This window comes from Schistocerca cancellata, chromosome 11 (assembly GCF_023864275.1).
Source record: "Schistocerca cancellata isolate TAMUIC-IGC-003103 chromosome 11, iqSchCanc2.1, whole genome shotgun sequence".
NCBI lineage: Eukaryota > Metazoa > Arthropoda > Insecta > Orthoptera > Acrididae > Schistocerca > Schistocerca cancellata.
Genome location: NC_064636.1, coordinates 107422965 through 107435432, shown reverse-complemented (window position 1 = coordinate 107435432; position 12468 = coordinate 107422965). Strand labels below are relative to the sequence as shown.

General features: G+C 42.9%; 1 protein-coding gene across 5 annotated transcripts in view; it reads left to right on the top strand.

The window, feature by feature from the left end:
* The window catches only part of LOC126108581 (sorting nexin-13-like), a 417686-nt gene that overhangs the window by 364946 nt on the left and 40272 nt on the right, over nucleotides 1-12468 (top strand). For all 5 annotated transcript variants that reach the window (XM_049913874.1, XM_049913875.1, XM_049913873.1 and 2 more), the window contains one exon: nucleotides 924-1036. In XM_049913874.1, the coding sequence (XP_049769831.1) occupies nucleotides 924-1036 (113 nt within the window). The remainder of the gene's footprint in view (nucleotides 1-923; nucleotides 1037-12468) is intronic.

Genomic DNA, 12468 nt, shown 5'->3' with positions numbered 1-12468 from the left:
ACGACCTTGAAAATTAGTCAAAATTTACCTGTTAGAACATGAAGAAAAAGGCAAGCAGTAGAACCCATAAAAAAGATTGGCTTATGCCTGCGACCATCTAGAGAGGACTGTGATCGGGAGAAAATGTTGCTTCTCTTATATACCTCCCCAGCTAGTAGCACAGATGTGATGCCATTTGTTGTTTACTGTTTGCATAAATGTCATTTACGTCAGTGCTGACGAGCAGCCTCGGACCGGTAACTTGCCGACAACCACTCCCACCGCCTCCACAGCGGTGTGACACCACACTGTTCCATTCTGAAGGAGGGAGCAGAGTTTGCATGGAATGCAATTTCCATATTTATGGAGCCCCGAGGAAAGACATTTGTTCTTGGCGATTTGCTACACAGGTACAGTTGTGGTTATGTAGGCATCTACAGACATTATTCTGTAAAGCCACTGACCGTCTTACCTCACCGTGGGATAAACATATTAACAGTTAAGTCAGTTATTTTTGAAATACTAATCAGCTTACGCCTTTTCTCATCCTATACTGAGACTTGTAAACCCTTTACTGTCCATTGTGCTCAATTATACGAAAATCGTGATATTACATTTTATTTTGGGTATCATTATAGTGTCCTGACTGTCGTGTGGCTCTGAGTGTGACTGATACTTAATTGCAAACATACGTATCTTAAAGACTGACAGTTACGTACTCGCCACAGAGGACCCTTCCTGTAACCTGATGTAACGATATCTGTGCCTCGGATACGGTCACCTGACCGGAACGGGTTGTCGATAAACAAATAGGCATGACAGCAGCTACCGGAGGTTTCACAATATTGTTTTTTAAATACACGTTTGTATACACAGTTGTATTTATGTATGGAAATATGCAGCTTATCAGTGCGGTTTCTCACGACCTGTTGCCCGTGTCGCAGGCAGGCGCTGTGGCCCAACGGGGCGCGGGCGGAGGGGCGGCCGCCGCGGGACGAGGCGACGCGCAGCCGCACCCGCGTGGCCGCCAAGGTGGCGCTGCTGTCCAGCCTGTCGGGTGAGTTGCGACCCCTGCTAGCGAGAGCAGCCGGCTGGGCGAGTTCGTATTCGCGGCCTCTGTTTGGACTTCCTCCGTAAATCGTGTGAGACGTTCAGTTTGCTAACAATAATCTGATTAGTCGACTTGCAATGAACAGAAATACCCTTTGATAGTTTATCCAGTTAATGGCACTGTGCTACTGGTTAATTGCAGTATATAATAACACACAGTTTTCTGGTGACCTATTATGTTGACACGTAAAAATGCAGCACTTAAATGAAACGTAATCATCAATTTAGACAAAATTGCCTGCAGAGAGCAGTGACTTGATGCTATATTTAGGTTAAAATGAACAGTCAAGATCACAGTAATATTTGTTTATTTACTGGTTTCGGTTTATGTGAAACCCATCTTCAGAACTCTGGCCCCTATGGATGGTGCTGCCAGCTCGTCGGTTTTCTCGTGATGCCACCAAGAAAACTGAGGCGCTGTCAGCACCAACTGTAGGGTGGCCAAAAATTTTGAAGATGGCTTCTTCATAAGCCGAAACTGGTAAATAGACAAATATTATTGCAATCTCAACTGTTCATTGTAACCAAAACATAGAGAGGCTTTAAAAAATACCTGTAATATAAACAAATTGTGTGCTATACTCACTCGAGCAACTAGACCATGTACTCTTCATTCTTCATCCAGGTGTTACGTGACTGTCGTTTGTTCTGAGTATGCATTGGTAGTGCAGTCCTTCACTAATTGTTATTAGTCAAGTGTATGAAATGTGTATAATTTGTCAGTCTTACAGTGGAGAGGAAAGCAGTTCCGTGCACAACACAGCTTTACGACAATTTCAAATACATGATTTTATATAAAAAGGTTATACATAAGAGATGTGATCATAAATTAAAGTAACACGAATTTTAATTTTCCGGGTTTTATACATCCAATTTACATTTTTTAATCCCGTGGTGTACATGTTTCTAATGTATGTGTGCATTTTCAGCTGTTTTGAATATGTGATGTATTGTTTATAATCGAAAAGGTGGTGTGTGTTTTTGAGAGCTCAGTGAATTTTTATTTTCCAAAAGTATGGATCAAAGAATTTGCAGTAAAGTATTCTTAAATGAAATATTCTGCAGCAATGCATTCGAAATGCTTCCTGTGGCTTTTGGCGAATCTACTATAAGCAAGACAAGAGTTAACAAGTGACTTAAACATTTCAAAGAGGGTTGAGAGGATATTGAAGGTGATAGCTGTCTTGGCCTGCCCCCATGAACCATGGACCTTGCCGTTGGTGGGGAGGCTTGCGTGCCTCAGCGATACAGATAGCCGTACCGTAGGTGCAACCACAATGGAGGGGTATCTGTTGAGAGGCCAGACAAACGTGTGGTTCCTTAAGACGGGCAGCAGCCTTTTCAGTAGTTGCAAGGGCAACAGTCTGGATGATTGACTGATCTGGCCTTGTAACAATAACCAAAACGGCCTTGCTGTGCTGGTACTGCGAACGGCTGAAAGCAAGGGGAAACTATGGCCGTAATTTTTCCCGAGGGCATGCAGCTTTACTGTATGATTAAATGATGATGGCGTCCTCTTGGGTAAAATATTCCGGAGGTAAAATAGTCCCCCATTCGGATCTCCGGGCGGGGACTATTCAAGAGGATGTCGTTATCAGGAGAAAGAAAACTGGCGTTCTACGGATCGGAGCGTGGAATGTCAGATCACTTAATCGGGCAGGTAGGTTAGAAAATTTAAAAAGGGAAATGGATAGGTTAAAGTTAGATAGAGTGGGAATTAGTGAAGTTCGGTGGCAGGAGGAACAAGACTTCTGGTCAGGTGACTATAGGGTTATAAACACAAAATCAAATAGGGGTAATGCAGGAGTAGGTTTAATAATGAATAGGAAAATAGGAATGCGGGTAAGCTACTACAAACAGCATAGTGAACGCATTATTGTTGCCAAGATAGATACGAAGCCCACACCTACTACAGTAGTACAAGTTTATATGCCAACTAGCTCTGCAGATGTCGAAGAAATTGAAGAAAAGTATGATGAAATAAAAGAAATTATTCAGATAGTGAAGGGTGACGAAAATTTAATAGTCATGGGTGACTGGAATTCGGTAGTAGGAAAAGGGAGAGAAGGAAACGTAGTAGGTGAATATGGATTGGGGCTAAGAAATGAAAGAGGAAGCCGCCTGGTAGGATTTTGCACAGAGCACAACTTAATCATAGCTAACACTTGGTTCAAGAATCATGCAAGAAGGTTGTATACATGGAAGAACCCTGGAGATACTAAAACGTATCAGATAGATTATATAATGGTAAGACAGAGATTTAGGAACCAGGTTTTAAATTGTAAGACCTTTCCAGGGGCAGATGTGGACTCTGACCACAATCTATTGGTTATGACCTGTAGATTAAAACTGAAGAAACTGCAAAAAGGTGGGAACTTAAGGAGATGGGACCTGGATAAACTAAAAAACCAGAGGTTGTACAGAGTTTCAGGGAGAGCATAAGGGAACAATTGACAGGAATGGGGGAAAGAAATACAGTAGAAGAAGAATGGGTAGCTTTGAGGGATGAAGTAGTGAAGGCAGCAGAGGATCAAGTAGGTAAAAAGACGAGAGCTAGTAGAAATCCTTGGGTGACAGAAGAAATATTGAATTTAATTGATGAAAGGAGAAAATATAAAAGTGCAGTAAATGAAGCAGGCAAAAAGGAATACAAACGTCTCAAAAATGAGATCGACAGGAAGTGCAAAATGGCTAAGCAGGGATGGCTAGAGGACAAATGTAAGGATGTAGAGGCTTATCTCACTAGGGGTAAGATACATTCCTGGAAATGGAAAAAAGAACACATTGACACCGGTGTGTCAGACCAACCATACTTGCTCCGGACACTGCGAGAGGGCTGTACAAGCAATGATCACACGCACGGCACAGCGGACACACCAGGAACTACGGTGTTGGCCGTCGAATGGCGCTAGCTGCGCAGCATTTGTGCACCGCCGCCGTCAGTGTCAGCCAGTTTGCCGTGGCATACGGAGCTCCATCGCAGTCTTTAACACTGGTAGCATGCCGCGACAGCGTGGACGTGAACCGTATGTGCAGTTGACGGACTTTGAGCGAGGGCGTATAGTGGGCATGCGGGAGGCCGGGTGGACGTACCGCCGAATTGCTCAACACGTGGGGCGTGAGGTCTCCACAGTACATCGATGTTGTCGCCAGTGGTCAGCGGAAGGTGCACGTGCCCGTCGACCTGGGACCGGACCGCAGCGACGCACGGATGCACGCCAAGACCGTAGGATCCTACGCAGTGCCGTAGGGGACCGCACCGCCACTTCCCAGCAAATTAGGGATACTGTTGCTCCTGGGGTATCGGCGAGGACCATTCGCAACCGTCTCCATGAAGCTGGGGTACGGTCCCGCACACCGTTAGGCCGTCTTCCGCTCACGCCCCAACATCGTGCAGCTCGCCTCCAGTGGTGTCGCGACAGGCGTGAATGGAGGGACGAATGGAGACGTGTCGTCTGCAGCGATGAGAGTCGCTTCTGCCTTGGTGCCAATGATGGTCGTATGCGTGTTTGGCGCCGTGCAGGTGAGCGACACAATCAGGACTGCATACGACCGAGGCACACAGGGCCAACACCCGGCATCATGGTGTGGGGAGCGATCTCCTACACTGGCCGTACACCACTGGTGATCGTCGAGGGGACACTGAATAGTGCACGGTACATCCAAACCGTCATCGAACCCATCGTTCTACCATTCCTAGACCGGCAAGGGAACTTGCTGTTCCAACAGGACAATGCAAGTCCGCATGTATCCCGTGCCACCCAACGTGCTCTAGAAGGTGTAAGTCAACTACCCTGGCCAGCAAGATCTCCGGATCTGTCCCCCATTGAGCATGTTTGGGACTGGATGAAGCATCGTCTCACGCGGTCTGCACGTCCAGCACGAACGCTGGTCCAACTGAGGCGCCAGGTGGAAATGGCTTGGCAAGCCGTTCCACAGGACTATATCCAGCATCTCTACGATCGTCTCCATGGGAGAATAGGAGCCTGCATTGCTGCGAAAGGTGGATATACACTGTACTAGTGCCGACATTGTGCATGCTCTGTTGCCTGTGTCTATGTGCCTGTGGTTCTGTCAGTGTGATCATGTGATGTATCTGACCCCAGGAATGTGTCAATAAAGTTTCCCCTTCCTGGGACAATGAATTCACGGTGTTCTTATTTCTATTTCCAGGAGTGTAGATACTGCCTACAGGAAAATTAAAGAGACCTTTGGAGATAAGAAAACCACTTGTATGAACATCAAGAGCTCGGATGGAAACCCAGTTCTAAGCAAAGAAGGGAATGCAGAAAGGTGGAAGGAGTATATAGAGGGTCTATACAAGGGCGATGTACTTGAGGACGATATTATGGAAATGGAAGAGGATGTAGATGAAGATGAAATGGGAGATACGATACTGCGTGAAGAGTTTGACAGAGCACTGAAAGACCTGAGTCGAAACAAGGCCCCGGGAGTAGACAACATCCCATTAGAACTACTAACGGCCTTGGGAGAGCCAGTACTGACAAAACTCTACCATTTGGTGCGCAAGATGTATGAAACAGGCAAAATACCCTCAGACATCAAGAAGAATATAATAATTCCAATCCCAAAGAAAGCAGGTGTTGACAGATGTGAAAATTACAGAACAATCAGTTTAATAAGCCACAGCTGCAAAATACTAACACGAATGCTTTACAGACGAATGGAAAAACTAGTAGAAGTTGACCTCGGGGAAGATCAGTTTGGATTCCGTAGAAATACTGGAACACGTGAGGCAATACTGACCTTACGACTTATCTTAGAAGAAAGATTAAGGAAAGGCAAACCTACGTTTCTAGCATTTGTAGACTTAGAGAAAGCTTTTGACAATGTTGACTGGAATACTCTCTTTCAAATTCTAAAGGTGGCAGGAGTAAAATATAGGGAGCGAGAGGCTATTTACAATTTGTACAGAAACCAGTTGGCAGTTATAAGGGTCGAGGGGTATGAAAGGGGAGCAGTTGTTGGGAAGGGAGTAAGACAGGGTTGTAGCCTCTCCCCGATGTTACTCAATCTGTATATTGAGCATGCAGTAAATGGAACAAAAGAAAAATTCGGAGTAGGTTTTAAAATCCATGGAGAAGAAATAAAAACTTTGAGGTTCCCCGGTGACATTGTAATTCTGTCAGAGACAGCAAAGGACTTGGAAGAGCAGTTGAATGGAATGGATAGTGTTTTGAAAGGAGGATATAAGATGAACATCAACAAAAGCAAAACGAGGATAATGGAATGTAGTCGAATTAAGTCGGGTGATGCTGAGGGAATTAGATTAGGAAATGTGACACTTAAAGTAGTAAAGGACTTTTGCTATTTGGGGAGCAAAATAACTGATGATTGTTGAAGTAGAGAGGATATAAAATGTAGACTGGCAATGGCAAGGAAAGCGTTTCTGAAGAAGAGAAATTTGTTAACATCGAGTATAGATTTAAGTGTCAGGAAGTCATTTCTGAAAGTATTTGTATGGAGTGTAGCCATGTATGGAAGTGAAACATGGACGATAAATAGTTTGGACAAGAAGAGAATAGAAGCTTTCGAATTTTGGTGCTACAGAAGAATGCTGAAGATTAGCTGGGTAGATCACATAACTAATGAGGAAGTATTGAATAGGATTGGGGAGAAGAGAAGTTTGTGGCACAACTTGACTAGAAGAAGGGATCGGTTGGTAGGACATGTTCTGAGGCATCGAGGCATCACCAATTTAGTATTGGAGGGCAGCGTGGAGGGTAAAAGTCATAGAGGGAGACCAAGAAATGAATACATTAAGCAGATTCAGAAGGATGTAGGTTGCAGTAGGTACTGGGAGATGAAGAAGCTTGCACAGGATAGAGTAGCATGGAGAGCTGCATCAAACCAGTCTCAGGACTGAAGACCACAACAACAACAACAGCTGCCTTGGGTGCCCTAGCACATCAGTTTCCTGATGACAGTGTGAAAGAAATGAAGAAAATGGTTCTGGAAAGTCAGAGTCACCATCAGATAGCTTGGTGGTGATGTCGTTGTATCCTTTTGCTCATGCCAAGCAAATTTTTTGTATGTTTTGGGTACAAAATGTGGAGCAGCAAAGCTTGTTCTGAAATTGTTGACTTTTGACCAAAAATGTCACGTAGACATCACTTAGGAATTGCTGAATGAAGTCGACAATGATTCACAACTTCTGAAGAAGGCTGTAACAGGTGGTGAAACTAGGTGTATGGCTTATGGCGTCAATACCGAGGCCCAGTCATGCCAATGGAAACTTCCTGATGTTTTATCACGTGTGAAGATTCAGCTCACTCTTTTCTTCGATTACATTGGGATAGTGCATCACAAGTGAATGCCTTATGGTTGTACAGTCAATAAGGAATACTACCTAGAAATTATGTGCAGTGTGCATGAATCAATTCGAAGAAAAAGACCAGAATTGTGGCAAAACCACTCGTGCAAATTGCATCACAATAATGCTTCAGCTCACACCTCAATGCTTGTTCATGGTTTTTTGGCAAAAAACAAAACCCTTAAGTTGCCTTAGCAACTATACACTAAACATGAACCAATGCAACTTCTTTGCATTCCTGTGGAGCGAACAATGGAAGGATGTCGTTTTGCCACCACTGGTGGGATAAAAACAGAACCGCTGAAGAAGCTGAACACCATAACGAAAAGTGACTCCTAGAATTGCTTCCAACATTGGAAAAAACGCTACCACAAGTGTATTATAATTCAGGGGATTTCTTTGAAGGGGACAAAGTTTATGTTGGCGAGTAAATATTCTTTAAGAAAAACAAAAAGTTCCATTGCTCATCGATCACACTTCTTAATAGTTTAAAACACGGCACTTAATCTGTACAATATTTCCAGTTTGTCATTATTCAACTTTTCCAGCTATTTGGGGACATTGATATTCCTTATACCTGACATTGATATTCCTTATACCTGGTGTTTCATCCATGCAAGATAATCATTGATTCAGTAGCACACCCACAACTGTCTAGTCGCTGTCACATTCTCTGTAGGATATCACACACGCTTCTCCAAACAGCTGTCCACGTTAACTGCAAGTCAGACCCCGCTTTGCTGCCATGGTACTCTGTAGGCAACCACATACACGAGCTGATGTTACTAATGTGGCACGCAATTCTGTGTGTCGTGGTCTGCCATCTTCCGTCTCGCATGCCGGCATTAGATGTGCAACTTAGCAGTTTCGCTAACTCTGTGTAATGTCTCAGCTCACTGGTGCTACCAGTACTGAGATACACTCCGCATCCCCTTGCTTTGTATTAGTCCGCCTAGTGGAGAATATTGGTTTCTAGTGCCACTTCACTTCACTTTACTACAACAGTGATGAGCGTGTGTTGTTGCGTGTTCTGCACAAATCCCAACACACCCTTTTCTTCATGTTCTGCTTTTGCTGTATCTGCCATGTTATAAAGGTTAAATTATGTGTTTGTGTTGGTAGCATTGTCAAAAATAGTATTGTATCGTTTCATAGTATAAACAGGCATTGTATGTGGAAGTGTTAATGTGTTTCCAAGGAAAAGTGATGAATAGATGGGTAAATCTCTCTAAAAGTAAAGTATGACACCAAAACCAAGTGTTTTTAAGAAACATGGGTTTCATGGTAACAGATTTTTGAATAAAGGGAAACATTGTGTTCAACATGTGGCGTATGAAGTCGCAGACAATGAAATACAGCCAAACTCGTCAGTATCTAGAGAAACACCCATTAGTGCCTCAAAGATTAAAATAAAATGTTGTGATACACAGTTTACTAAAAATGAAGGCGATGTAAATGGTAGGTTTGGTTACATTCTGATAGATTTACACATCCTGTACTGTTAGGTGAATGTGGGTGTGTTGTAAAATATGTGGAGGGCCAGTTAGTTTACATGAAAACAGTGAAGTATCAAAGGGACTATCCAGGAAACTTATTATTAATTGTGCCAGTTGTAAATATACTCATTCATTTTGGAATTCAGATAAGTGTAAAGACAAATATTTTGAAGTAAATGTTAGTTGGTTTTATGGATTGAGAGCTATTGGCAAAGGACAGACTGCAGCAACAACAATGTGTGCGATGATGAATGTGCACACCCACCTTGTAAAATCGACAAGTATGCAGGATTTATTGGAGCTGCTGTGGAATCTGTTGCATGTGAGTCAATGAAGGGTGCTGCAAATGAAGCTGATGAACTAAATGGTAGTATGACTGACATACCAGTAGCTTTTGATGGCACTTGACAGAAGTGCAGCTACAGTTCTAAGAATTCTGTTGCTACGGTGACAAATGTGGGGACTGGAAAGGTAATAGATTTCCAGATTTTAACCAAACATTGTTATAAGTGTAAATCAGGGAATAAAGAAGGGCATATCTGGACAGAAATTATGAAGGAACACATGGTGGTATAGAGGCCTCTGCAGGTATTGACATTTTTAGTCGATCTGTGAATGAAAGTGGAGTGTGTTACACTAAGTTCTTAGGTGGTGGAGACTCAAAAGCATATAATAATGCAGTAGCTGCTCAGCCTTACGGTGAGAAGATTATCGCAAAACTGGAATATGTTGGTCATGTCCAGAAGAGGATGGGCACCAGATTGAGGAAGCTGAAACAAAGTTTGAGAGACAAGAAACTTTCTGATGGTAAAACCATAAGAGGCAGGCTGGCAGACAAAATGATTGATGAACTACAGCAGTATTATGGGATGGCCATTAGAAATAATACTGAGGATTTGTTGAAAATGAAGCAGGCAGTATGGGCTACCTTCTTCCACAGGCTGTCAACTGATGAAAAACCAGTACACAACCTTTGCCCTCCTGGACCTGATTCACAGTGCAATTACCGCAATGCCCAGTACTCGAACAGTTCTTACAGCCATAAACATTCCATCCCAGCAGCAGTCATGGAGATCATAAAACCTATTTACAGAGACCTGACAAATCCTGAATTACTGAAGTAGTGTCTGCATGGTCAGACTCAAAATCCCAATGAGTTGTTCATTAATCTTATACGGACTTACTTACCAAAAATTGTTTTTGTAGGAATGAAGACACTAAAGTGGGATGCTGTTACTGATTTTAATGATGGCAACATTGGTATGGTGAAAGTGCTACAGTATATGGGAGTTCATGCTGGAGCAAACTGCATCAGAGAAATTGAACAGATGGACAAGATTCGCATTGATAAAGCAGAGTATGCAGCACAATAGGCCACAAGGAAGACCTGAAAGAAGAAAAAAAGAAAAAACCTGGAAAAAGATCAAGAGCATGATATACAGTATGGTGCAGGGTGCATCTAAGTGACTAAAAATGAAAAATGAGCATATATTGAGTGAGTTAAAGTCTTTTGAAACTTTAGAAGCCGTTCCTGAAAATTTACATTTCCTGTTACATTTTTCCCTAAATCTCGGAAATTACTTCAACTAGAGTATTCCAATTTTCATGGAGTAATAGCATACATATCCTGAATCTACAGAAGAACATAATGTTATGCATAATTAAAATTATTTAGGACAATGTACAAAAAAAATACAAAATTTTAACTGTGTAATTAAAAAATTTATTTCTGAAAGCAGTGGCTGATATGCAATTATTGTAGTTCAGTAGACTCAGGAGATACAGTTTAATGTGCTGTTAAAGTTTCATGTCGATGGCCACAGTGGTCCCTGAAATACGCGGAAGCCAAGTCACTAAATTTAACATTGTTGGGTTAGGGCTTTCCAACTCCACTTAACCTACAGTGACCCACATCACTGTACTTGAGAACTGGCAAATGTAATGAACTGTGATCATTCCTACATTGTGGGACATTTGTATACAGTGGAGAAGGTTCAAAAATTGGGTGCATGGGTATTGCACACCCTAAGCCAAAATCACAAAATCTGTGGGTGACCATATTTGCACCTGTGCTTTCTGGTCATCAATTAGGTTGTGAATAACACTGACCATTCCTGTTTCAGTATCATTACTGGTGACAAGAAATGATTTCTTCATGCTAATGTAAGGAAAAGAAAGGAATGGTTGAGCCCAAACAAAGCAGAAACTGCCCATACAAAGACCTTTGTGCATCCACAAGAGATAATGTCAGACATCTGGGGGAACAGCAACAGCATTGTGTACTAGAAAACGCTTCCCAGAGGTGTAACTGTCACTGCCGACACTTAACATTAATAAATGACCCGAGAAATGTGAGGAGGAAGATTACACGAAGTGGTGCTACTTCCACATTCTGCTAGACTGACAAAAAACACCGCAAGGGAGTTTGATTGGTGAGTCATTCCGTAGCCACCTTATTCGCCTGATCTCCGAACATGACTTGACGAGTTCTTTGCCCCGAGCCATGTGATTTCTACAGCTGCAGTATAAAAAAGTTACACCAGCATTGGCAAACTGTTGGAAATTGAGAAGAAGAATATATTATGGATGACTAAAGTCTCTGTCATGTTTGTCTGTTGTGTTTATTAAACTTACCAAACTACAAACAGCACCCATTCAATATCCTGAATATGTTGCAAGTGTAATTTGTGGTCAGGACAGAGTCCTGTGTAGTTGTCAGTGCATTATGTTGGAAGTAAGAGAATCTGAGCATGGGAAGGTTCTTTGTACAAGGTCTGTTTAAAAAGTATCCAACCTTTGAGTTTCCTGCGCAAAATAGAGATGATAGTGCGGTGCCACTGTACACACCTTTATGAACACGTGTGAATTTTGTCCCCGCCTTCCAGCGTGTCAGTCACTGTCTGTCTGTCACCGAGTGAGGTGCTACAAAATGTGTTCATCGGATTACCGATTCTCTCAAGATGAGTGAACGTATTGAGCGAAGATACTGCATCAAATTTGGTCAAAATCGTGGCGATTGTGAAAAGCGAAACAATTTGTAAGATTCAGCAGTTGTTTGGAGAAGGTGCGATGGGTGAAACACAAATTAAGTAGTGGTTCAACTGATTCAAAAATGGCCGCACATCAGCGGAGAGTGACCAGCGTTCTGGCAGGCCCCGAACTGCTCGGAGTGCAGCTGTTGTTGAGAGGGTGCAAAATTTGGTGATGGCAGATCGTCGTTTGACAGTGTGGGAGATTGCCTGAGAAGTTGGAATGAGTAAAAATTCTGCACATGCAGTTTTGCATGATGATTTGAACTTGCACCGAGTGGTTGCGAAATTCGTGCCCAGGTTGTTTTCGCTGGAGCAGAAAGACCTCTGTTTTGATGTTGCACAGGACCTTCTGGACACCACCAACAATGGTCCTGGGTTTCTGAACACTGTGATAACTGGAGATGAGTCACGGGTGTATGAGTATGACCCAGACACAAAAAGACAGCCGTAGCAATGGAAGCATCCCGAGTCTGCGAGACCGAAGAAAGTACGGCAGGTGAGAAGCAAAATCGAGGTG